This window comes from Cricetulus griseus (genome assembly GCF_003668045.3).
Source record: "Cricetulus griseus strain 17A/GY chromosome 1 unlocalized genomic scaffold, alternate assembly CriGri-PICRH-1.0 chr1_1, whole genome shotgun sequence".
Lineage (NCBI taxonomy): Eukaryota > Metazoa > Chordata > Mammalia > Rodentia > Cricetidae > Cricetulus > Cricetulus griseus.
In genome coordinates this window covers 221,165,928-221,192,903 of record NW_023276807.1, presented here as the reverse complement: position 1 = coordinate 221,192,903, position 26,976 = coordinate 221,165,928, and the positions used below count along the sequence as shown (strand labels likewise).

The following is a 26,976-nucleotide window of genomic DNA, read 5'->3' as shown; positions in this document are numbered from 1 at the left end:
GGGGTAGGCTGGGGTAGGCTGCTGTAAGCTGGGTAACCTTGCATTTCAGACTCTCAGTGTCTATGACACTTTAAATCTGCATCCAGAGAACTCTACTCTGTCAGAAGTGGGTTCATCTCACTCAATGGATGTGGACCCCTGTGAAATGTGAGCACCAACAGCTAACTGGGCTAGTCAGAACCTTACTGATGGGCTTCTAGGCAGCCTTGCAACTGACCTTCATGTTCTCTGTCTGGGCCAGGAAGTGGTGGCATTGGGCTGTGGACATGAGACCTGCTGAAACTGTGTATAAAAGAACAAAAAGAACCCCCCGCCAAAAAAAAAGAAAAGAAAACGGAACAAGAAAGCTAGTGCCTTCCTGTCAGCTTTCCTGAGATCGTGTTTTTTGTGTGGGCAATGTGCCACTCAATTCCTTCAAGTTGGTCTCTTCTGTCTCCTCCAGCTCTGCCATGCCCTAAGTCAGCTTGGCAAAGTAGAACACGTGAGTTCAGAGGTCCAGAGATCACAGGACCAGCTTAACCCCAGCATCAGTTTCTTTACCAGCTCTAACGCAGTGCGTGGACTCGGTGAAGTCACGTGTGGAGAAGACCCAGCAGAGCCTGGTCTTGTACTGCATCCTGCTGCCTAGACTGGAAAGCACCCAGAAGGGGCTTTTCACAGGGCACATGCTCAGCTGGTACCCATTGTTTTGATCTGTGCTCTCAGCCTCTGCATCTTGTCCTCACTTCTGCTACCTCCTCCCACTTCTTCTATGTCTGTCTCATTTTGCCAAATTGTTCATTCATCGGCCAGAACACAGTGTGTACCAAGGCTTGCACTAACTGTTAGAGAATCTGCAATAAATAATATCCGGGACAGATTGTCACACAAGGTTAGGGAATATGTATGGGGAGTCTGTGAGAGCCCAGCAGAAGGTACCCCTGAATCTTAGCCCTTTCATCTCCTCCCTAGGAGATCATCACCTCCATCCTGCTGAGTGGGCGAATAGGGCCCAACATCCAGCTGGCTGAGTGCTATGGGCTGAGGCTAAAGCACATGAAGTCAGATGAGATCCACTGGCTGCACCCACAGATGACGGTGGGCGAGGTGCAGGACAAGTATGAATGTCTACACGTGGAAGCTGAGTGGAGGTAGGAATGGTACCCTCCCTTCGAGCATTCCCAAGGCTCAGAATTTTCTAGAAAATTTGAGTGGCTTTCTAGAACTTAGTCCTCCCCCAGTGTCCTGATGCAAGTATTTTCAAAATATAACCTGGATTCATAGCATGTCCCCATCCCTGGACAGTAGGCATAGTCCCATACAAGATGCTGTTGTTGCTATGGCAAAGGGGAACAGAGGGTGGGGAAGGAGGAGAGCCCAGGTCAAGGGCTGGTCTTTGAGCTAAGGAAGCTAGTATCCACTAGGGAGAAGAGATGATGGGGCTAGCTAGCCAGGAGCCCCAGTGCCTGCTGGCCAACCCCTGGCATGCTCCTCTCCCTGGTCAAACTCAGGAAAAGGAGAAACTGCTCTGGAGCCATGGGCAGAGGCTTCATGGATAGCCCTTGCATGCTGAGGGCTAGAGTAGCTTTGGCCCCTCTTGGGAATTTGGCTTCCCTGTGTCTACCAGAGTCTGTCTGTTACAGGTATGACCTTCAAATCCGCTACTTGCCAGAAGACTTCATGGAGAGCCTGAAGGAAGACAGGACCACACTGCTGTACTTTTACCAACAGGTGAAAAGCAGCCCGGTGTATCATGGAACTTTAAATGCTGTTACATCCATTCTCTTCAGGGGAAATAGAAAAATGAGGCCCAGCTTTGTAGAAGGCTTCCCACTGAGGCTGTTTCTTATGCTTCCAGCTCGCCTTGAGCTTCTGGGTGGACAGGTACCTGGCTAGAGAAGCAGGAAAAGCAGCTTAGTGCACAGGCTCTAAGAGGTGTGCTTTCCAACACACCTCTGCTATTTTCTGGGACTACCCTAGCAGTCCCAGGGACTGCATGTGCATGAATCTGTTCTCCTCTCTTTAAGTCTGGAATAATAATAATGACATCTGATTTAGAGAGCTGTTATGAGGACCAAGTAATGCCCATGGCAGGATGCTGGTGCCTTGGCCGAGGAAGAGCCAGTCACGCTTTGTAGTTCCTACCAATTCTCATGGTGTAAATGCTCCTGTTGTGGCCTCTTTTAAGCTACCACATGGCACCCACCAGCTCACAAAACTTTTTAAAGTGTCTTGGGTGGCTCTCTTGGGCTGTCTGAGCCTCTCTCACATACTGTGGGGCTAAACAAGTACCTGACACAGCACCTGCACAGGGGAAGCTCTGAAGCAGTGAGAACGGAGCAGGCACCACCAGCTCCTTTCCGGTCTTTAGCCTGTACTTTCCTCTTGTTGGTAGACATCAAGCCAGATGCTTCTTGGACTCTGAGTGACATCCATAACCATTTATCAACATGGACTTAGATAATTCACCAACTCCTCCTCCAAATTTTCCTTCCTTCCTTCCTCCCTCCCTGCCTCCCTACTTCTTTCCTTCCTTTCTCCCTCCCTACTTCCTTCTTTCCTTCCTCCCTGCCTCCCTACTTCCTTCTTCCATTATCTTTCTTGCTTACTATTCCCCTCCTTCTCTTTTATTTTTCTTACAATACTAAGGGATGTATCTAGGACATCGCGCCTGCTAGGCAAGTGTTCTTCCATTAAGCTGAATACTCAGCCATTTTTTTTCCCTCTCCAGCATCTCATTTTTATTTTATCTGTTTTTTGAGACAGGGTCTCTCTATGTAACCTAGATGTCCTGGAGTTCACTGTGTAGACCAAGCTGGCCTGGCACTTATAGAGATTCATCTTCCTCTGTCTCCCAAATACTGGGATTAAAGACACATGCCACCATTCTGGCTCTCATTAAGTTGATCCGGCTGGCCTTATCAAACTCCCATAACCCAAAGGGACCTTGAACTTGCAATCCTCCTGCTTCAGCATCCAGGGTAGCTGAGATTACAGGCATGAACCACTGAGCCTGACTTCTTTATTGCTATCTCCAAGATGGCAATGGGAGAGGGGGATGGAGACACTAGTCTATGGAGGGAAACTGTCTTGGTTGCTTTTCTTTTGCTGTAAAGAGGCATCATGACTAAGGCAAGTTATAGAAGGGCTTAGTAGTCCTTTAGTTTCAGAAGATGAGTCCAAGATCATTATGGTGGGGGGTGTGGCAGCAGGTAGGCAGACATGGTCCTGGGGCAGTAGCTGATACCTTGCGTCCTTATCTGCAGGTAAGAGGCAGAGAGAGGGAGAGACACTAAGAATGATCTGGACTTTAGAAACATCAAAGCCTGCATCCAGTGATACACCTCCTCCAAAAAAAGCCACATCTCCTCATCCTTCCCAAAGAATTCCTACAACTGAAGACCAGGCATTTAAATTTATAAGTCTATGGGGGTCACTTTCATTCAAACTAACAACATATACATGAGAGACATAGCCCAGGAGGCATCTGTGTGTTTACCTCCTAGGGGCTTGTGCTCTGGGAAGAAAAATTGAGGGTGTGTGTCTGACCCTTGGCCTTTCTCCCACCAGCTCCGGAATGACTACATGCAACGCTATGCCAGCAAGGTCAGTGAAGGCATGGCTCTGCAGCTGGGCTGTCTGGAGCTCAGGTAGGTAATTGTGAACACTCTTCAGGGAGAACACAGTGCTGGCTTTGAACTTGTTGGCTTGTCCCTCATCTAGAAAGTAAAAGAGGGCATATGAGAAACAGGAAGAGCAGAAAAGGCTAACGGCCTGAAGGTCTCATCATCTAGTCTTCACGATAGACAAGGGAGAAGGGCAACTTCTGCTCGGTCTGGTCTCCTTCAGCACCTTGGCCTGTCCCTACCCTTACCTCTGAGACGCCTGTTTCTCCCACCTGCCCATCACTGCTGCTGTCACTCAGTGATTCAGAAGTGCTTCTGGGACTATAGCCTTGGAGTAGGAAACCTCCCAAAGACAGGTATTTCAGTCTGGGCTACCCATTGCTGCATCCCAAGCTCCAAGCTGTACTCAGTCTGTACATATGTTAACACACCATCCAAACATGACTTCCAATTCACAGTGTGTGGAGGTGGCATGTGTACATAGTTCATTATAATCAGAGACAAAATGAGTATGTCCCAAACAGTCTTCTACCAGGAGATATTAACCAGAAGAAGAAAGTTGAACTGTTCCTAGGAGGAAGTGAAAGATAATGGGTGGGTTTAGGGTGGGGAACTGGGGCGTTTCCAGAACCAGGGATTAGTGCACACAAAATCCTTGGTTGGGGAACCACAGGGTATGAGATAGTGGAAGCAATGACCATTATGATGGCAGGCTGGTGGTATCATTAAAATGACATCACTAAAGTGAGACAGAGGGACAGTCTAAGAAACCAGGCTTTAACTCTTAACTGTTGGGTCTCATTGCCATTTGGGGCAGAAGAGGATCCTATGGATAAACGTGTGCTCTTAGCCAGGTCTTGACCAAGGCCACAACACCTTAAGTTTGATGACCCATCTGCCACTCTACCTCCCTCCCCTACTTTGCACCCCCATCTGTGTAAAAGCAGCTTCAACATCTGGCTGCACATTATAGTTACCTGGGAGGTAGATACACTAGCATCCTACCCTACAGTCTACAAGACCTGTGTGGGACCTTAGAAGATGAACTTTCTTTCGTCAGCTTTGGAGGTGGTTTAGATACAGTTAGCCTCATTGGAATTGCTAGAAAACTTTCAGTTGCCAGGGAAACCCTGACCAAGTGTTACTTCCAGTTGGCCCAATGAGTCGTTCTGGGGGGATTCTGATTCTACCCATGACTTCTAAGTTGACTGAGGATAGAACTCTGCTGCCACTTCCATGGGACTGGGGCCTTGGAGAGAGGTTGATGGGCTCCATGGGAGGGACTGTGCAAATATCCGGTGAAGGTTCCACGTTGATTTGTGTAGCTGGGATGGCTGGCCTGTTAAGGACTTCTCATAGCCTTACAAATAGTGGCAGTTGGTCCCAACAAGCAAGGACCCATGAGCATCACCATAAAGGCCTGTCATCTTAGGTGCTCAGAGCTGGTGCACGAGGGATGTCTTGAGGTTTGTTAAATGTGCTCCTGTCTGTCTTCTGGGTCTGCTGGAACCCTGGAGCCTGCACCGTATACTACAAGATTCCTTTCAGAAATGAGACAATTCAGAAAAGCAGTTCTATTAAGCTTTGTATTTGTGGGGCTCATGCTAGACTGTGGTGTCATTTTGAGACTCCAGTAATCTACTGGCAAATGATTTCATATTCATACACTCTCCAACCATCTCCAAACTGGTATTGGTTATAACCTAAGTGCCAAGCATGGTACTCAAGGGCTAGACAACCAGAGAGGCATCTGAGCTGGCCTCTAAAGACAGTCTCATCAAGAGTGCACAGTGTCTATTCCCTAGTCACTTTAGAGTTGTCCCCAAACCAATACTTGATTAATGATCCAACATCCTGCCATATGTGTCCTATGCCTCAGAAAGAGGCAGGCTCTGACTCTGGGGGCCAGGGATGTTCTGTTCCAGAGGGGATGTGGACAACATCTACCCAAACCTAGTAGGCTTCCAGGCCCAGTGATTTTCAAATGGAAAGCTAGAATGCCAGGTTTACATGGTGGTGTGGTGACTGAATCTTTAAAATCAGATTACCACCATTGCTCACCAAGAGTAGGACACATTTCTGAAAATCAGACTGTAAGGCAGAACCTTCTAGAACTGTAGTTCTTTGCTGAAAATCATGGGCAATATTGCCTCATTCTACTAAGATCACAAGTTATATAACCTGCCTATCGATAAATGACATCAGAAAAGAATAACATACCATTTCCTGACTTAATGACGTATGATATGAGCATAAGACTGGTGACATCAACCTCATGGGACCAGGTTCCTGTTGGGAAGAATTGGGCTCATTGGGAAGACCCAAGAGTCTAAAGTGGGATGCCTGGACAGGACTCTTAAGATTTTGTTTGCCATGTTGCTCTTGACAAGTTGCTTAATCTCTTTGTGCCCTGATTTCTTAATCCGTTTCTCCCATACATTGATTCTTTAAAACAAGATCAATGTTAGCAATAACAATCTTGAAGGGCTGTTGGGGAGCACAAGTTAGTTAATATATTTAGAGCTCTTAGAAAAAGGACAGGGACAGATGTGCTCTAGAATTAGTTGTTCATTCATTGAATGTATAAGGGGTCTGGGGTATGGAGAACCCCAAAGAGAGGGAGATGGGGGCCAGGAGGAGGTCACAGGCCCTGACAGGCACCAGAATGGAAGAGAACTGTGCGGGGAGATGAGGTAGCCTGCCTGTCTCTGTGAGTGGGCAGGCTAGAGCCTTTTCTTATTGCTCTTAATTATATTTGTGGTACAGAATTTCATGTATTCCAGGCAAGCGCTCTAGCACTGCAGCTGACCCCTCAGCCCCAGTTTACTCATCTTTATTGTTATTTAGAGAAGTTTTAGGTCCACAGCAAAAGTGAGCAGAGGGCATAGGGATTTCCCACAGATCCTGGGCCCTGATTATACACAGCTTTCTCTGTTTGGGTGTCCCTCGAGAGCAATGCGATTCCTACAGAGCAGTGTGATTCCTGCAGTCGGTGAATACCCACAGATACACCAGTGTCACCCAAAGCCCACAGTTCACATCAAGGTTCACCTCAGTGTCACACAGTCTGGGAGTGTGGACTCTTGAAATGCCATGCAGGAGTCTCATTGCTTGGAACATCTGATTGTCTCTACCTTCCTGGCCACTGCTCATGTTTTTATTGTTATCATGGTGTTGCCTTTCTCAGATCACCATATAGTTGAAATGATAGCTAATTGACATTTATTTATTATTTATAGAGAAGCACTTTATAGATGCCAAATGCATCACTTAGTGTAAATATCCTACTGCAAATTAAAATGTGAAGTCCATGGGCCATCTACTAGAAATTAGTCAGAAAGACCAAGTAACTTATCTGCTCTGACCTGAGGCTACCAGGAACACTTCCCCATACCCAGTATAACAACAGAATTTTCTGAACCAAAGAATCATAGTGATTGTGTCATCTAGGATTTGTTAGGTAATGACTTTTGACAAGTCAAGATTAGGATCAGAGAAAGAATACTCACCTTGCTTTGATTCAGAAGGAATTTGACCTCGTGGTTAACCTATAAATGTTGACAACAAGTTAACTTTTTTTTTTTTTTGTTACAGCCAAGTGGATTTAGCATGTCTTTATTTTCTTTAGTCCTGGGGATTGAGGGTGTGTATTAGTCATGAACCTGTATCTGCCCATAGACTACTGCCATCTAGTGTTTGCTTCTCAGTATTGCAGGCTCAGCCTGGTGAGACCCAGCTAGTGCTAGGGGTGCAGCTTCACTCGGTGATGGGTGTTCCTTGACAGCCACCCATGTGGGAGGATCTCATCACAGAGTCCCTGGGAAGAGCAGGATCTGCCCTCCAGGACCTCTGAATGATGTGTGATGGTTCCAAGCATTGGAAACACAGGAACTGAAGCAGTCAAGTTATTAGACATGTCTGTTGCTGGTGATTCTAAGACCACTTTGTAGGGGAAAGGGGGCCATTAGGGATGGAAGCAGTGAGCTATGAAAACTGTACATCAGAAGACTGGGGCAAACTGAGCCTCCTTTTCCTAATTCAATAATATCCTATTCATTACTTCCCAAAACAATCTAAAAATGCTGCTGGTTTTGGGTTTCATTCCAAAATGTGTTATCCTTGTGCTCAGCAAAATTTCATTTTTGACACAGGGCCTCATGTAGCTCAAGTCACCTTCAAACTATGTGTCTGAGGATAACCTTGAATTCCTTGTCCTCCTCCCTCTACCTCCAATGTGCTGGGATAACAGGGGTGCAGTGCACCACCATACTTAGCTCAAAACTCCTTTAAAATATACTGTTAGATATTTGATATACATATTTCTTTTAATCACAAATCTCAAATGCCATTCATTCATTTGTCCCGCAAGGGCTGTATACCCCAAGTGACCTTAAGGGAATACACTCACCTGTTCTAGGAGGACAGTCTCTTCATTGGATTCATTCCCTCTGCTTGGCCTGCTCTTTCCTTCCCCCTCTTCAGCCTGAGAAAGTCTTCCTTTTTAAGTTTTGTCTTTGAGTGGCACATAGTGATCACATGCATTCATGAACATGTATGATTTCTTTATGGTAAGAATGTCCCAAATCCCGTTGCTTTTGAAATATTAAATCACTATTAGCATGTCACCCCATGTACCATAGAGCACAGAGTTCTTTTCTCATCTCTCCCTTTAACATTACAAGGCGGTTGGGGGTGGGGTGTAACTACTTCCATATTTGGGCAACTTCTTTAAACTGTGTAAGTCGATATTCCTGCCTGGGTTTATCTGCTGAGATAATTTTAAATCAGGCCTAGGAAGCATCTATTTAAGGAAGTGATCATCCTCTCTCCCTGATGGGCCAGCCCAAGAATCTCTCCATCCTGAAGGCTTTTCTGTCCCCCTCCCTTGGCTCATGCATCTTCCCACAAGCTAGACTGTGACATCTGCCAGATCCTTGACTTTAGGTTGGTTCTGTCTACTCCGGCAAAGAAAATCTTCAATGGCTTCGTGTCTTAGTTTTTTTGGAATCATTTTCAATCTTAAGCACCACCCTAGTGGCATACCTCACCCAACAAAGCTATACCTCCTAATCCTTCCCAAACAGTTCCACCAACCAGAGACCAAGCATTCAAACATATGAGCCTATGGGGATCATTTTCATAAAAAATAAAAATAAAAATAAAAATAAACACATTCCTCTCCCTGATCCCCATAGGCTTGTGGTCAAATCACAGTGCAAAATGCATTTAGTCCAACTTCAAAAGTCCCCATAATCTGTCACAGTCTCAACACAGTTAAAAAATGCAGAGTCTTCTGAGACTCAAGGCAATCTCTTAACTGTAACCACATATAAAATTAAAAAAGCAAACTACATACATCTCACATATAATGGAGCTGACTATACATCACCATTCCAAAAGGGAGGAAAGGGGGGAGCAGAGAGGAAATCCTAGACTGAAAACTAGCAGGGAAAACTCCAAATCTTGTCACTCCATGTCCAGTGTCAGAGGGCTTAGATGGCTCCACCCCTCCAGATTTGCTGACTATCTTGGGATGTTTCCACTCCCTATATGCCACTCTCCCTGACAGATCCTCATGGCTCTCAAATCTCCAGTGTGTTGGGTTCTCCAGAGCAATCCAGGCTTTACTTTCATAGCTTCATGCAGTGGCTTCTCAGTGCCTCCATGAAGGATGCCTGTGCTACAGACCCAACGTCAGTGTCTTTCTTTAGCCATGGAGGAAGATTCCACAGTCTCTTTACTCATGTATCCTTCTTGCCCCTGAATTCAGGACTATGTAGACAGCACTTCCAAGTTCAACTTCCCACATGGCTAGAGCCTGACCCCCTTGAATCACACTTGCAAAAAAGATTTCCTTTGTTGTTGCTTTTTAGCAGCAGAAAATTCCTCAGACCTTTCCTTTTTATGAGTTGGAAGCTGAGCAGCGTGGGGTCTTGCTGGACAGCATCCTCTCTTTATTCTATTTCATGCCAGGCCTCTCCTTATCTCTTTCAGTACTAGCCTTGGCTCCAACATTAAATTTCCTGGTCCTCTTTTTTTCTCTTCAAACTGTGTATTGGATATTTCTTTTTGCCTTGCTTGCTCCTTTTCACCGTAGACCTGCGTGAGAATGCTTACTAATAACCATGTGATAGAGTCAATATAAGGCTGTCTTGAAATCTCCTCTACTAAGGAAATTAATCCAATACTTCTTAATTTAACCTCAGGCAGATTCCTGGGACAAGGGAAGAAAGCAGCCTCATTTTTTTTTTTTTGTTAATATATCACAAGAATGGCCTCTAGCCACATCACCAACATTGTTCCTATGAAACAGTCCACATTGCTCTCAGCACTATTGTCTTCCAAGCTCCTAGTAGGATGACTTCACTTAAAGCATTCAGTTTCTTTCCTAGTTTGAAGTCCTAAAGTCTTCCACATTCCTCCAAAACACAGCATAGTTGGGCCTGCCATAACGACGTGGTTTTTTTTTTTTTGTTTGTTTGTTTGTTTTGTATTTCTGTGATGAAACACCATGATCAAGACAATGTATAGAAGAGAGCATTTCATTTGGGCTTACAGTTTCAGGAGGCTTACAGTTAAATCCATGATGGTAGAATGGAAAAACAGCTGATAGCTCAAATTTTGATCCACAATCACAAGGCAGAGAGAACATTGGGAATGTTGAGAGTCTTTTGAAACCTCAAAACCTGTACCCAGTGACACACTTTCTCCAACAAAATCATGCCTCTCAGTCCTTCCCAAACAGTTCCACCAACTGGGGACCAAGTATTCAAACACATGAGCCTAAGGGAGCCGTTCTCATTCAAACCACCACACTTGGTAACTCAGAACTAAAATTCTCTTTTGGGGTTTCTTGGCAATCAGTATTCGTACTGTTAGAACACAGCTGCATGAAGCAAGCCAGTGTGTGCCTTACCCAGGTCACATGTAGCTCACTCAGTCCCACTTCCGGTGAGGGCTTGCTCTGAGGTTTTCTAGGAATATGATGGGAAGCAGGTAGCACTAGCTTGGGAAACTTTTAAAGCTGCCATGATTGACCTTGGAGAACTTAATGACAGGAACCTTTGAGTGGATGGTGGAGGAATCCTGGACAGACCCCTTATATCTCATAGTTGAAACTCCGGCTTTCCCGTCATCCTGTGACTTCCAAGCTCACCCTCTTCTCAGGCACTGCTCTATCCAAACCCAATAGAGAGAAGTGGGGGAGGGGAAGAGCCATGGCTCCTCATTTCCTAAGTTCTCTCCTCATTTAGGGACATTTAGGGCTGGGTAATTTCTTGTAATTACGAGGTCTTCATGCGTACACGCTGTAGTCCATATCTCTAGATGCTGCCAGCACTGTGTGGAGCAACCGAAACACCTCCAGATATAGGTAAGTGTTTTAGACTGTGGGATGTAGTGTCAAGTTGCCCCCTCTGAGGATACTTAGGCCCGTGCAAGTCCCTACACTAAGAATGTGTTTAGTAAATTAAACATATACAGCACAGCTACAGAGACTCAGTCACGTGTGCCCCTTGTTGATGTAAGGATCCAGGCATTGTGCCGGCCTGCCCTGTCACCTGGCAGGATGCACTCAGGCAATACTCTGGTCAGCCCAGGGTTCCATGAGTATGTAGTCTACATGCAGGTGCAAAGGACCCCTTTAAAAGAGAGCCCTTCCCACTTACACTCTCTTTCCCTCTCTTTCCTGCTGTTCTCCTGGGGCAGACAGGCCTTTTCCTGTCTCCATCTTCTCTTCTGTCCTCTCTCTGTCTCTGTGTCTCTTTACCTCTTTTTCTCTTTCCTTCCCCCTCCCCCTTTCCCTTTCTAATAAAACTTCTCAGTTAAGCTCTGTCTGTCTGGCAGGTTTGTGTGTGTCCCGCGTTCCCTCTCCCCCGATCCCCCCAGTTAACCCACCCCCCTCACCTACCATGGAATCCACCAAGGTTCCCCTCGGGCTTTATTCCTAACACTTGATTGAATAAGAAAACTGAAATAAGAGATCTTTAATTTTCTGCCCCACTCCATTCCACCCTGTCACATCTTAAATGCATTCAGTGTGGAGTCTCCTGTCATACCGTGCCTTTCTTACTATGGGCCCATTCTCCTCACTCTTTCTTACTTGGTGTCTCTTTTCTTCTATGTCAGACAATGAAAACAAAAGCAGATAACAGTCTGATGTGTGTGGGGTGGAGTGTGGGTGGATAGGAGGGGAACTTATATAAACGACTGCTCAGTGAAATTCACCTAAGAACTTTTCCTTCATATGTATGACATCCAAGGAAGAAGTTGACTCTAGTCTTCATAGCCCCAGGGGATGACTATGAGGAAAGAATAAGGCAGTCATTAAGTACATATCTAACAGTAGATAGACTTCCTCTAAAGACCATGACCTTGGTCTCATGACACTCATTGCCTTAATTTTTTCATGTAAAGAAGTAATACTAATTAATATGGAAAGCTGAAAACATGCTGGAAAAGTAAAGAAAAAGAAAAATCCCTAAAAGTGCCTGAAATTCACTTAACCAGGGATGTCCTCGTCAATAGGCAATTCTATTCAGTTTTCCAATGCATTTGGTTTTCTAAAAGTAAAATTAATATTTATCAAGATGCAAACATTGCTATTGCTATATAGTTTATTTGAGATCATATTCAAAGCTACTGAGTCTTAAAAACTGTTAAGGATGGGGCAGTCCATATTGGATGTTGGGGGCGGGGCGTGTTTCTTCTGTCATTCGTGGTGTAGTTGTTTTCCTTTACCCAGAGTATGGCAATACTTCCTTGGGATCCTTAGTTCTTAAACAGACTTACTTATATTTATCTTTTAACCCACCAAGAAGAAACACTGTAGGATCTGGAGAGACTTCTCAGGAGTTAAGAGTGCTTACTGTTCTATCAAAAAACTGAAATCCAGCTCTCTGTGTCCACACTGAGCCCCTCACAAAGACCTGGAACTCTCGCTGCAAGGGATCTGGCACCCTCTTTTGGTCTCCACAGGCAGCAATGTGCATGCACCCATGTGCTAGCACACACAGAAACACAAATCTTAAAATAAATATCCTAGATAAATGGTGTGAAGCTAGAGCATTTCTGTGTTCCAGTTAGCTAGGTTCACTGTTTCAGAACCCTGAGTCCCACCTGGCTGCTTGCAGTGTTAGTGCAGAAGTATCTCCAGCTATCTGTGACCACCTGCATTAAAGGGACCCCAAGTGACTATAATGTAAGATCAAGAGTAGGACAATGTCTACAATAGCTGATGATACGTTACTAGTCACAGTGGCCTCGACAGGGTAGGAACTCTGGTATACCTGGGGGCATTGTCTATTTCACCTCATATTAAAACCATAATTGCTACAAATAAGCTATTAATATAATTTATACTATTATACTCCACATTATTGTTTATAGTGTAGTTCTTGTTTCTTTATATAGTCATAACACATAGTATATATAGCCATATATATACTATATAGGTGCATGGCTTACAGATAGAAAATGTATATATTATCTGGTAGGATTATTAGTTTTCATTTTCTTCTGTGACTTCTAAAGTTTTATATGTACTACAGTAATTATCTAGATGGAAATGCAAACATATGTACCCACATTGGGAGATGATGTCCCTGGGCTGAAAGCATAAGGTCTAGCTGCCCTAGATTATTTGGTTTTAGACATTTTATATACACATATGCGTGTGTGGGGGTAGGATACAAGAGGTCAAGGTATGGGAGTCAGCTGTCTCCTTCGATCCTGTGTGTCCCGGGGATCACACACAGGTCCTCAGGCTTGGTGGCAAGTGCCATTACCTCTCAAGGGTTGTTTGTGTTTACTGATGCTGATAGAACTATTTTCCCACTTGGTTATACAATGGTGAAACGCAAGGGCTAGAGCCCCAAAGCACAAGACTAGAGTCTCTGAGGAATGAAGTCCATGGGCTTCATCTTTCCTCACAGTTTCAGAAATATCTGATTTTATTGCTCTTGGAATCTTTCACCACCCATCATGGTCCCTCCATCTGCTAGAGAAAGGTGCTTGGAGGCCAACACATGGACATTGGATGCCCTACTCTGAGGGCTTCACCCTCCAGCTGTCGGCCCTTTTTCTCTATGCCGTCTCTCTGTCTCTCTCCCCAGGAGATTCTTCAAGGACATGCCTCACAATGCATTGGACAAAAAGTCCAACTTTGAACTCCTGGAGTAAGTTTTATGTCAGACATAGCTCCCCACCCACTCCTTCCCTTCCCCAGTGTCCGGCTGTCCTGTTCACCTGTCCATCTCCCCAGCCCAGAGCCCTAGGGCCCAGTTCCCTGGTCTCCAAGCCTTCTCACCTCCTTTTGGTTTGTCAAAAATGTGTGTCAAATGGGGCTTCTGTTTTTTGTTCTTTCAGAAAAGAAGTGGGTTTGGACCTGTTTTTCCCAAAGCAGATGCAGGAAAACTTAAAGGTGAGGGAAGCAGGGGGCAAGGAGACCAGAGAGTCCTTCTCCATTGGAGTCCTGGGATGAGAGCCAGAGGGACGGGAGAAGAGACTCTACAGCCTTAGGCTACCTGACATAAGAAGTCAATGCCTGTGGTCGGCCCTCCAGGCCTGGTAATCAGGATGGGATGCACCTGGCTCAAGACTGCCTTGGAGACTTGATTTATTTCATGACCTGGGTCATGAGATTCCATGTCTCCTGCCTTCCCCCCCAAGGTTAGGGTGGGCTTCCATGGAGACAGTTGTGAGCTTTAGGGAACACATCTGGGCTTCTGTCACGGTGGGGATCCTGGGAGCCATGTTGTAGCAGTGGACAGCCTCTCCAAGACCTAAGGCAGGAACCTGAACTGACTCAGCACTTCCCAACCCCCTTCCAGCCTAAGCAGTTCCGGAAGATGATCCAGCAGACCTTCCAGCAGTATGCGTCGCTCCGAGAGGAAGAGTGTGTCATGAAGTTCTTCAATACCCTGGCAGGCTTTGCCAACATCGACCAAGAGACCTATCGCTGCGAACTCATTGTAATGGCCTCTTCTTATTAACCTCACCCTACCTGACCTCCAGGCCTCTGGGATGGGACTCCAGGGGGCTAATGGGAAAAGAGGAGGGTGGGCAGGGAGAGAGAAGTAAGAGGTAAGAGGTGAGCTGCATAGTGGGGTTTAAGACAGAGAAGCTGGAGAGATGGCGGTGTGAGTCTACCTTCATGAGATTGTCTTAACATTTCTGGGTAGGAGTGGGCAGCATGGAAACAGACCCCTTTTCTTTTATCCAGCAAGGATGGAACATTACTGTGGACCTGGTCATTGGCCCTAAAGGCATCCGTCAGCTGACAAGTCAAGATACAAAGGTAAAGAAAGCCCAAGAGCCAGGCTCAGCTAGCTCTAGCTCAGAGATCCTTCCCTCTTCCCCGCCTCCTCTTCAGTCTCCCCATCCGCTCTTCTCCTCCATTCCCCATTGCTCAGGGCAAAGACTCTGTAAGGCCATGGGACTTACCAGCCCCATCAAACATTTCATCATGATGAAATTTCGGATCATTGATCGGTCTTTGTCTGATTACCCAAATTCTAACAGGATTATTCCTAGCTATACATTACACATCAGATACAACTACAGCATTTTCATCAGTAACCCATATCTGCCGAGATGTTAATTACGGCTGACTAATCCGCTATCTACACGCTAACGGAGCTTCAATATTCTTTATCTGCCTATTCCTTCATGTAGGACGAGGGGTTTATTATGGTTCATACACTATAGTAGAAACTTGGAATGTAGGTATTGTCCTACTATTTACAGTAATAGCAACAGCATTTATAGGTTATGTATTACCATGAGGTCAAATATCATTCTGAGGAGCTACAGTTATCACTAACCTTTTATCAGCTATCCCTTATATAGGCACCACCCTGGTAGAATGAATCTGAGGAGGCTTCTCTGTAGACAAAGCCACACTAACCCGCTTCTTCGCATTCCATTTTATCCTACCATTCATTATCGCTGCCCTAGCAATAGTTCACCTGCTATTCCTACATGAAACTGGCTCTAATAATCCAACAGTCCTAAATTCTGACGCAGATAAAATTCCATTTCACCCCTATTATACGATTAAAGACCTACTAGGAGCCTTCATACTATTAATTGCTCTCATAATTTTAGTATTGTTTTTCCCAGATATTTTAGGAGACCCTGATAATTACACTCCTGCAAATCCACTTAATACTCCCGCACACATTAAACCAGAGTGATATTTCCTGTTCGCCTACGCTATCCTACGATCTATCCCCAATAAACTAGGAGGAGTTCTAGCCCTAATTCTTTCCATCCTTATCCTAGCCACCTTACCACTGCTACATACATCTAAACTTCGAACTATAATTTTCCGACCTATCACACAAACTATATACTGATTATTAGTAGCAGACTTACTACTCCTTACATGAATCGGAGGTCAACCAGTAGAATACCCATTTATTATTATTGGACAAATTGCTTCCGTTGCATATTTTTCTATCATCGTTATTTTTATACCAATCGCTAGTATAATTGAAGATAGCGTATTAAAATTCACTTAATGTCCTAATAGTATAAAAATTACATTGGTCTTGTAAACCAAAAATGAAGATTAAATCTTCTTAGGACAATGTCAAGAAGGAAGGCTTAACCCCCACCGTCAGCACCCAAAGCTGAAATTCTTATTAAACTACTTCTTGTACATCAACTTCTAGTACATAAATTTATCTAGTCCATAATACATTAATGTATATCGTGCATTACATTATATTCCCCTAGCATATAAGCATGTAATACTTAATTAATGTATTAAGACATCTTATGTAAAATCCACATAAATTATCTACAACATGTATTTTCATCAATACTATAAGTTAATGTAATTCCATATACCTGCGTTATCTTGCATACACCATTTTAGTCATAACCCTGCTTTTCCATATGTCTATCCCCGTCCCCATTTGGTCTAACACATCTACCATCCTCCCTTGGTGTAGAGGATCCTTGTTGAGAGGATCTGGAGACAGCAGCATGTGTCAGGTGTTTCGTTATTGGCCATGCTGCTGCTGCACAAAGTAGGATGAGGAGTGTTGCTGTTCTTGTGGTGCATAAGGACTCCCTGGGAATCTGGGTTCAGTTCAACTTCAGCCAACTGGACATATGATCTTGACAAGAAGACCTTCCTCCCTTCTTCTTCTGCCATGTGAGCACCTTGGACTTCTGAAATGGACCTTCCAGCCTTATTCTCTCCATCTTCATCCTCACCCTCAGCTTGATCGGTTTCCTTGGTCAGATCCTGGGGTTGAATAGTCTTCAGTTCTCTCTGTCTCTTTCATAGCCTACCTGCCTGGCTGAGTTCAAGCAAATCAAGTCCATTCGGTGCCTCCCATTGGAAGAGGGCCAGGCAGTCTTGCAGCTGGGCATCGAGGGCGCCCCCCAGGTGAGCATCTCTGGGGGACCTGAGAGCTCTGTGGGGGAGATTTAGTCAATCCAGCCTGTTCAAATCCAGCATGAACTAGGGATTCTCTATTGATTGATCTTGTTAAGAAAACTGTACCCATGACTGGCAAGATAAAGACACCTACCACCCAGCCCAGTGATCTAAGTTCAGTACCCCAGCCCCAGCCCCAGCCCATGTGGTTGAAAGAGAGAAATGACTTATGTGAATTGTCCTCTAACCTCCACATTCACACAGTGACAACTTTGAGTCCTGTCTTCTCCACCAAACTAAAACTCTATCCAGCAGGTAAACAAGGGGCTGTGATAATGACAAAACTTAAGGAAATATGAGAAGTATTTCTTTATTATCAGGAAAGAAGTAGAAACGGCTTTAGAGTAGGGAAAGGTGGCTGAAAATAAGGAACATAGCAGAAATCTAACATTTAGCAAATAAGCAATGGTTTAGAAATCAAGACCTAAGGGATCTGGGGTTATTTTGTAGTTAGAAATATGGAAGAGACCTCAGACCACCAAACATTTGTCTCTCCCAGACTGTGCTGAGGCCCCAGTCCTACACACTTTCCACTTCTTAGTTTCTGCCCATACACACGGAGCACTCACAAAACACAAGGCATTGTGCTGTCTGCTCAGAGATCCAAATAAGCATGACCCAGACCTAGCCTTGCAACAAAGAGCACTGGGTAGGCAGCTGGAGGGATGGCCAGTGTGCCCCCTGGAGGCTATTTCTAAACACACACACAATACTCCGGAAAAGTGTAGGAGGAATCCCACAGAGGTAGGGCCAGGTCCTGTAACCTCCTCTTCCTGTGGGATGGACTCCAGCTGAGGCTCTGCTTTCTCACCGGTGGCTGACCTCTTCTCTACAGTCCTTGTCCATCAAAACCTCGTCCCTGGCAGAGGCTGAGAACATGGCTGACCTCATAGACGGCTACTGCCGGCTGCAGGGAGAACATCAAGGCTCTCTCATCATGAATGCCAGGAAAGGTAGGTGTCGCTTCGGAGACAGAGTAGCCCAGAGGTGGACGGCAGAAGGATGATCAGGCATTGGCCCTTAAGTGGAAGCAAAGATTTTAGGACTATGAGGAGGCGCGGAGTCAATTCTAGGTGGTCAACTCCTGGAAGTAACTCCTAGAGGAGCTGTGTTTGCATCCGCTGGCATATCAGAGCCTTTGCTAGCTTCTGACTGTTCTGTTCTGTGTAACCCTGATTGGGGACCAGTCAGGAAATAGGCAAGGCTGCTGCTGCATGTGATATTGGCAGGAGGAAGTTTACAAGGAAGGTTCTAGTTACAGCCCAAGTAGTTTCCACTGTGATGCAGACAGCCTTAGAAACAGTGCCCCATCCGCCATCCATTCAGGCCTGTTCTAACCCTCCCTTTCTATGTTTTCCCATAGATGGTGAGAAAAGAAACAGCCTGCCTCAGATCCCCACACTGTGAGTATGAGAGGGATGCCGGGGTAGAGACCTAAGCTCAGGCTCCATGGGCTAGGACTGGAAAGCATGCAGTGACACCCCACATCCCTCGTCGTCCCCAAGACAATGACTGAGTCTCACTCAGCATTTCAGTATGGGGCGTGTTCCTTCCCAGTACATAAACATGGGAATATTCCCCGTTCCACCTGGTGCCATCTTGAGAAATCGGCTTCTGTCTTTCCTTCCACTCTTGCCCTTTGGAGTTCTAGGCTACATTCCCATCCCACTGACAGATTTGTTGGCTGATTTTCAAGATCCAGCCAGTGCTGGGTGGGTGAATGGAGGTAAAGTGAGGCTGGCTGAGGGGAATGTTGCAGGACTCTGAGGTCAGCCATCCCCTGCCCTCTTACCTTCTCCTGCAGAAACCTGGAGGCTCGACGGTCCCACCTCTCAGAAAGCTGTAGCATAGGTAAGCATGCTCACTGTAATCTCGGCTTCTGCCTCTCCCTCATGCTTCCTCACCATCTCTGCTTCCTCTCCTGGTGTTACCAAGACTTCTCTTCACGTCACAGTAAACCACCTTCCCTATCAATTCTCAATCATGGCTCAAAGATACCATTAGTGGCTGGCCTCAAACTCAGAGATCTGCCCACCTCTGCCTCTTGAGTGCTAGTATTAAAGGTGTGTGCCACTGCCACCCAGCAGAATAGTTTATACCATGGTACTGTGTTGATCTTGGTCAGCTTTCATGGCACAAACATAATACAACAGATTGAGTGACTCAAAACCAGTCATTTATTTCTCCCAGCTCTAGAGGCTGGCATGTCCAGTCTCTGCAGAGTCTGTCTGGTGGGGGCTCTCTTCTGGGTTTGCCTCCTTGCCATGTGGTCACATTGGTAGAAAGAGAGCAAGCTCTAGCATGTCTTCCTCTATTTTTAAGAACACTAAGTTATATTAGGAGTCCCTGCTTCATGACATCACCTAACGCTCACACCTTCCCGGAGGCCCACACCAGTCATCATGCTGTAGGGTGGGACTGCAGTAGTCAGATTTGGGAGAGATGAAAACATCAAGTTAATAGTAAGGTCAAATGGGTAATGTGTCATTTGAAACTAACAAAACTGAGAGAGTAAACCCGGACGCATGCGGAAGTGCCTTCAGCTATGTGGCTTCCTTGAATCCTGGTACAGGAGCCTGGACTCTTCTCCATGACCCAGTCCTCATCCAGTCATTTGACTGTCCTGGCTTTTAGGTGGGAGCCATGGCCTAATTCCTGGCTGTGCCTAGTAAAGACCCTGGGCCCCTGGGCCGGGCCCCTTTCTATTGTTACAGAATCAGACATCTATGCAGAGATTCCCGATGAGACCCTGCGAAGGCCAGGAGGTAGGTTCTTGAATAGGCTATTAGGCCACCACCACAGTGCCCACAATCAGGGCCTCAGGGAGTGACATCATGTGGACTCCTGGGACACCTCAGGGGAACCTTTGTCCTCATCCACATGTGCTCTGACAGAGAAAACCGAGGGACCATTGGTTTGAAAGCTGAGATTCTATACAGATTGACCTTCTTTGGGCCTGTGTAGCTCAGTGAGGACCTTAAGAATGAGGACCTAGGGACCGGGGAGCAGGGTGCAGGGGGCAGGGTGATAGATCGTCCTGGATCTGAGACAATGGAACAATGTAGATGCCATTTCCCAGCCAAGCCTTTGGATCTTTGCTGTTGAATACTCAGGTTCTCCCTGGGGAGGCCAGCTGGACTCAGGAACCTGGGACACACACACACACACACACACACACACACACACACGTTTTCTTTCTCTGTGCAGGTCCACAGTATGGTGTTGCCCGTGAAGATGTAGTTCTTAATCGTATTCTTGGTGAAGGCTTCTTCGGGGAGGTCTACGAAGGGGTCTACACGAATCACGTGAGTCCCGGACTCTTTCCTAGCATCTCTCTTCTGTCTGTCTGGAGGGTGAGAGAGCTGGATACGAGGTAGCAGTTGACTGATACACAGTGGGTCCTCCCACATGGCCCAGGACTACTTCTGGAGTACCTGGGGAGTGAAAGGGATGAGAGTCATCCCCAAGATTGGGGAACAATATCCTCAGGGTAGAAACACAGAAGGGGTCGTAGGGTAAGATGCAGTTAGAGTGGGGCACGAGTGGATCCTCAGGACTTGGTGTCCAGGTCACTGAAGCCTGGGTAAACCTTGCCTATATGGTTGTACTTCAGGCTGGAGAAGGCTGGAGAAGGCAGAGCTCAAGGAGAGCAGTGTGGTTGAAATCCAACAGTAAGGACAGAGAAGGGGACCCTGCTTTCTTCTGAAGGAGGCCCTGTGTGTTCTGTCTCATGCCTGCTTGCCTTGGCAGATCACATGACTATGTATCCTCATCTGGACACAGGGGTTGATCCTTCTGGCTCTGAAGCCCTTTCTAGTTCTAACACAGAATGACCTGGAAGGAAGGGAAAGAGGAGGGGAGCATGAAGAGAGACAGAAAAAATGGGGTGTGGGAGGGCAGAGGTGAGCTGCCATGGAAGGGCCACCCCATTTGCCTCCCCAAGGTGGTAGCCAAGTCTGTGATGGCCATGCTATATGCTTCTATTGCAGAAAGGAGAAACGATTAATGTGGCCGTCAAGACCTGCAAGAAAGACTGTACCCTGGACAACAAGGAGAAGTTCATGAGCGAGGCAGGTAGGCGTCCCTTGGGGAGGGGCCCCTGAGCATCTCCAGCCCTCAAGGATGAGGGGCTGGGAGGCTGGGAAGGAGGCGGTGTGAACAGTAATGGGAACCCAACCCCACTCCTGATTGTAAGAGGTCTCTTGTCCCATATTTCACGGTTGGGGCAGAAAATTCTGTTTCTCTTAAATGGTTGGGGTTGGGTTAGAAGCTTGGTGGTAGAGCTCTTGCCTGGCATGCATGAGTCCCTGTTTGATCCTCAGCACTGAGGAAAGAAAAGTAAAACACCTTCTGTATGACCTTTGGCCCGCTCCACCTCCCTTTCCCCCACGCAGTGATCATGAAGAATCTTGACCACCCCCACATCGTGAAGCTGATTGGCATCATTGAAGAGGAGCCCACATGGATCATCATGGAACTGTATCCTTATGGGGAGGTGAGCTCAGAGACCAGATGAGGAACCCCAAATAACCACCAGGCTACAGTTGAGCATGGGAGACATATTATAGCCAGGGATCGTTCCAGCTTCCTGCCTTCTGTATTTAGCTGTTCAGTGGAGGAAATTGCCAAAACATATTGCCACCAAAGGAAAGAAGGGATCAGTAGCTACTGGTAGCCTGGTGCTTTGGTGCCATGCTGGGACAGAATGAGTGATTCCGATGGCATGTCTCTTTTTCTGCAGCTGGGCCACTACCTGGAGCGAAATAAAAACTCCCTGAAGGTACCCACTCTGGTCCTGTACTCTCTACAGATATGCAAAGCCATGGCCTATCTGGAGAGCATCAACTGTGTGCACAGGTAGGAACAGTGTGAGACTACATGGTCTGTGCCTGGCAGCTGAGAGTACACAGCACTCAGCACCTGGGTAGTCCGGATGCAACATTTCCTCACTCAGAAAGTTAAAATGCCTGAGGGTATTGAGAGGAAATCCAAGGTCTGAGATCTCAGTGGAGCTTTGTGTCTTCCGGTGAGTGCTGGGGGGTATGCAGCCCTCTTGCTCAGAGTTCCATCTCCTCTGCTCCACACGCTGGGTAATAAACTGTATAGGAAGAAGGAAGTGGGTCAGAGAAGTGTCTGGAACATTGTAGGGTCTGCCAGTCTCCATCCTAGTTCCCCAATATCCCTGACCCCTCAGCCGCTTTAACTATGACTGTAGTTGGCTCTTCCCCACTCTCCACCTGGCTTTGTGCTCCTTCCCTTGAGAACATGAGCACCAAGGAGACCACACTGGGGTGCTCACTGTGCCACTGACATAGCCTGTGTAGCTTTGACCTGAATCTCTGCAAAGCCATGCTGGAGATACAAACCAACATTCCCTCGTGTATACAATGAGTCCTGTGGAGCACCAACTCAGTGCCAGCCTGTGTCCTAGAGTGTAGGAGAAAGTCATGGTCAAGAGAAACAAGAATTCTTCTCTTTGGAAAGCTCACATTCTAGAGTGTGAGGGTCCAATGGGAGATGCACTTGACCCAGGCCAAGGAGGCATGTTCATAGGGTTGTTTCCTTTATTTATCTGAAACTGGGTGCTTAAAAACCGCCTTTTCAGTAGCAGAGACAGTAGGAAGTGGCATGGCCTGTGAGAACCAAGTGGACCCTTTGGGGTTGGTGGTGACACTAAGGATGCAGGTGGCCCATGCCAACAGGCACGCCTCAAGGAGAGCCAGATGATGCCTATGAGTTTCAGGAGTTATGATCTCTTCCTCTCAGAAACCTGCTGGGATGTTCCTTCAGGCTGATGCCTGGTTCTTCTCACTTGTACCTGGGTCCTAAGGCAGTGCCTCATGCTGGTCTTCAATCCTTCTTGCAGGGATATTGCTGTCCGGAACATCCTGGTGGCCTCTCCTGAGTGTGTGAAGCTGGGCGACTTTGGGCTCTCCCGGTACATTGAGGACGAGGACTATTACAAAGGTGAGGGCTTGCCAATTGCCAGGACAATTTGTAGAATTCAAAATCCCAGAGCAAGGAAGCCTGAAGTTGAGGCAGCCTAGGTTAGTGGTCTCAGGGGAGTAGGAATGCAATTCCAGATCTTACATCCTAAGTAATTCCTGAAAACCCTTTTGTCCACACAAAGCCTCTGTGACGCGCCTCCCAATCAAATGGATGTCCCCTGAGTCCATCAACTTCCGTCGCTTCACAACCGCCAGTGATGTCTGGATGTTCGGTGAGTGGTGATTTGGCAGGACCCAGAAAAGTGATGCTTCTCAGGCCTGTGACCTGGATAGGAGGACAGCACAGGGAGCAAGGGTCTCACATGTGGCCCTCAGGTCCCAGGGGCACTGAGAAGTCTCAAAGGTAGAGAGTCAGTGGAGAGCAGAGGCAACGTGGGCTAAAGCCTGGTTGGAACAAATTGGGTTTATTTCCCTCATAAAGACTCTTGGGACAAATATGTGTTACATCTGCCATCTCTAAGGACTATGTGGGAAAGACTTCAAGGAATATTCGAAGAAAACTGGCCAGTTTTGATGAGGCGGGACAAAGAGAGAGAGGGCCAGGCTGGGTATGACGGACACAACAGTCTGAACATGACCCACTGGCCCTGCGGCTGTTTCTGGGAAACTCTGTTCCTTCTGTCTTTCACCTGAGGAAATCAAGGCTCAGATGATTAGGCTAGGTTTGCCCAAGATCACATGGGCAACAAGTGTCAGAACTAAGGTTATAAGTCCATTTGGAGATGCTTGGCTCCCTCGTGAGAAGGCTCTGGCAATCCAGATAATGCCCTCCTCTGCATCCCCAGAATTCTGGTAGCTCCATGGGGAGAGTTCTAGGGAGTAGACCATGGTCCATGTACTGTTAGTATAGGCTATCGATGTCTTGGGTGGATCATTGCGGTGGGCGAGACCTCGGAGGAGAACACTCCTCCTCCATCTGGGACCAAGCACCAGTGGCCTTCATTATCTCTGGGGAGGGCCCTGTTGGTCCCTCCCCTGAGCCTTCCCCATCTGCTCTCAGCTGTGTGCATGTGGGAGATCCTCAGCTTTGGGAAGCAGCCTTTCTTCTGGCTTGAAAACAAGGATGTCATCGGGGTGCTGGAGAAAGGGGACAGGCTGCCCAAGCCCGACCTCTGTCCACCTGTCCTTTACACGCTCATGACTCGCTGCTGGGACTATGACCCCAGTGACCGGCCCCGCTTCACGGAGATTGTGTGCAGCCTCAGGTAAGCATATCATCGTGGAGAGCTAGGGGTAGAAGATGAGGCTTTCTGCTCCTCAACATTCCATGTGACTGTGTTCTCCAGACCTGTGCAGTGGGTGTCCTTGTTCCCCCTTGTCAGACCAGAGAGTTCAGGTTAAAGGTGGTGACTTGACCCCTAGTAGTGACAGGTAAAATGGGACTTATACTAGAACTTCCTTCTGATCACCAGAGGGCAGGTGCCCTCCCTTCCAGTAGAAGCATAACAGGTACCAGACAGTGTTGGAGGACGGAAACTTGAGTCCAAGTTCACTGTCACATGCAAATTCAGAGATGAGGGCAGCCTGGGGAAGCCTTGTTCATTCAGATCCCTCATGGAGCAGATGGCTAATAGCCATGACCTTTCTTGCCCTCCCTCTCCATTCGGTAGTCCTTCCCAGTTATGGAAAAAAGGGGATGCATTTGATCTGTTATCAAGACTATGCCCCAGGAGTTACCTGCCTGTTCTGTTTGGGGATCGGTGGCCTGAGGCTTGGATCCTCCTCAGTGCCCATCTGCTGGTGGGGGGGATGTTATCTATCTCAGGGCTTCAGGGTTCCCCTCTTCCTGCCTACAACTCATGAATGGTCCAACTTCTCCTGGTTTCCTTTATAGTGGGGATCAGCAGACTTCTGTTAAGGACCCAGATAGTAAATATTTGGGACTTTTCAGTCTCTGCAAGTCTCTGTTGCAACTGCTTGGCTCTACCATTGCAGCCCAAAGCACTGGTAAAAGACGAAGTTGGCTGTGTTTGATAAAGTTCCATCTGCATATGCCCAAACTTGCATTAATTTTATGTGCCATAAGTTAAAAAATTCAATCGTGAAAACTCATATTGACCATTCTTGATCTGAAACCATTCAAGAATAGGTAGGAGGGCAGGCTTAGCTTGTGGTCATTCATTTGCTGACCTCTGTCTTAGGGAAACTTGCTTAATGATCTCAGATAATGTAGCAAATGTGTGTGTGTGTGTGTGTGTGTGTGTGTGTGTGTGTGTGTGTGTGTGTGTAAATTTGAAGGCACATACCCCATGGTATGCACTTGACAATATGTAATGCTTAGTGTTCCTTTGAACATATGGATTCAAAGACCCTGCAGTAATTCCAAGGGTCTCTGGAATGAGTACTGCACTTGGAGAGAAAGTTGACCTCATTATAGCTGAGAGTACACTGCAGCCCCCGAGCATTCTACAGAGGGGCAAGGAGAGTATCTAATGTCATGACGAATCTGTGCCTAGGTCATGAACTTAGATGGGACACTGGAAATGTACACATGGCTGGTTGCCAATAGCTGGTGCAGAAAGGCTGGAGATGGGGGAGGCCACTCTATGGCCAGCTTCTGCCACCTGTTGGGCTGGTTCTCTAAGGATTTCTACCCATTGTCCATTTGTGTGATTCTCTCAAATCTTGGTGCAAGGGTGGCCTCAAGATCCGTATCTTAATCTGTTCTAGAGAGGTGGGAGCTGGTGGCTCTCATTGAGACCTCTGCTGGCATCAGTGTATCCCCTTTGACCTGTTTCTCTCCATCTGCCCTGAATCCTCGACAGTGATATTTATCAGATGGAAAAGGACATCGCCATAGAGCAGGAAAGGAATGCTCGATACAGACCCCCGAAAATATTGGAGCCCACTGCCTTTCAAGAACCCCCACCCAAGGTAAGCCAAGCCTGGCCCTCATTAGTCCTGTGGTCACAGAAGAGCTAGGTCCCTTTGTGGCCCAACTGCCCTCTCATAGCACAAAGAGCTTGCTTTTCTAAAATCCACTTTCAGTTCTGGATCCAACCCCCAATTATCCATAGGTGTCCCATCAAGAGAAATCTGGGGCCAGCACACAGCCCGTGGGGAAGCTGGATCAAGAACTGCCCTTTAGAGTTCCCTGTGTAAGCCTGCGTGCTTCTAGGGATGGCAGATAGGGTGTCCATTATAAGGAAGGAGAATGTCCTGAGCCCCCGAGATTCAGGCTCTGTGTCCATGCCTGCAGTGACAGCCTTGGCCTCAGGATCTAGGACCCTAATGCCCCACCATCACATGGTTGGGTTTCCAGAAACCAGGGCTGTGTTATCTAGAGATGACAAAACAAAATACCTCAGGCAGAATGAATGATTTAAACAGACATCCAGCCCTCAAAGTCTCAGAAGCTTGGAAGTTCACAGCCCAGAAAACCTCAAATTTCATCTCTGGTGGGGGGTCTGTGGTCCTTCTTTTCCTCATCACTGTGATGAAACACCTGGTGAAAACAATCTAAAGAAGGAAGGGCTTATCTGGATTGTACATCTGAGAGTAGAGTCCATCACAGCAGGGAAGGGATGGCAGCCTGAGATCACATGGCATCTGAGGTCGGGATGCAGAGAGGCAAACACTGCTTCTGGGGTAGCTTTGCCTTTTTATGTGGTCCAGAATTCCAGCCCACAGAATGATGTCTTGACATCTAGAGTGACTCTTCTCTTAGTTTATTTAATATAGAAACCCCTGATGGGGGAGGCCCTTGTGTGTATATGTTTGTCTTATTGGTTGATAAATAAAGCACTATTGGCCAATAGGTAAGCAAGTTAGGCAGGACTAGGAGAGAAGGAGAATTCTGGGAAATGTAGGAAAAGGGGGAGAGTCTCCATGTGATCCCAGGGTGACAGGATGCATAAGGCCGGCATCCTCGATAAGGTAAGTCCCTATAAAAATATATAGATTGGTAGTTATG

General features: G+C 46.7%; 1 protein-coding gene across 2 annotated transcripts in view; it reads left to right on the top strand.

The window, feature by feature from the left end:
- The window catches only part of Ptk2b (protein tyrosine kinase 2 beta), a 117,005-nt gene that overhangs the window by 76,263 nt on the left and 13,766 nt on the right, over window positions 1-26,976 (top strand). For both annotated transcript variants that reach the window (XM_027390286.2, XM_027390287.2), the window contains exons 3-22: window positions 952-1,130; window positions 1,623-1,710; window positions 3,550-3,629; window positions 13,718-13,780; window positions 13,971-14,025; window positions 14,435-14,575; window positions 14,827-14,901; window positions 16,903-17,004; window positions 17,891-18,008; window positions 18,419-18,458; window positions 18,860-18,906; window positions 19,770-19,820; window positions 20,263-20,360; window positions 21,045-21,129; window positions 21,450-21,550; window positions 21,797-21,912; window positions 22,922-23,022; window positions 23,186-23,275; window positions 24,064-24,268; window positions 25,829-25,937. In XM_027390286.2, coding sequence (XP_027246087.1) covers window positions 952-1,130; window positions 1,623-1,710; window positions 3,550-3,629; window positions 13,718-13,780; window positions 13,971-14,025; window positions 14,435-14,575; window positions 14,827-14,901; window positions 16,903-17,004; window positions 17,891-18,008; window positions 18,419-18,458; window positions 18,860-18,906; window positions 19,770-19,820; window positions 20,263-20,360; window positions 21,045-21,129; window positions 21,450-21,550; window positions 21,797-21,912; window positions 22,922-23,022; window positions 23,186-23,275; window positions 24,064-24,268; window positions 25,829-25,937 — 1,944 coding nt within the window. The remainder of the gene's footprint in view (window positions 1-951; window positions 1,131-1,622; window positions 1,711-3,549; window positions 3,630-13,717; window positions 13,781-13,970; window positions 14,026-14,434; window positions 14,576-14,826; window positions 14,902-16,902; window positions 17,005-17,890; window positions 18,009-18,418; window positions 18,459-18,859; window positions 18,907-19,769; window positions 19,821-20,262; window positions 20,361-21,044; window positions 21,130-21,449; window positions 21,551-21,796; window positions 21,913-22,921; window positions 23,023-23,185; window positions 23,276-24,063; window positions 24,269-25,828; window positions 25,938-26,976) is intronic.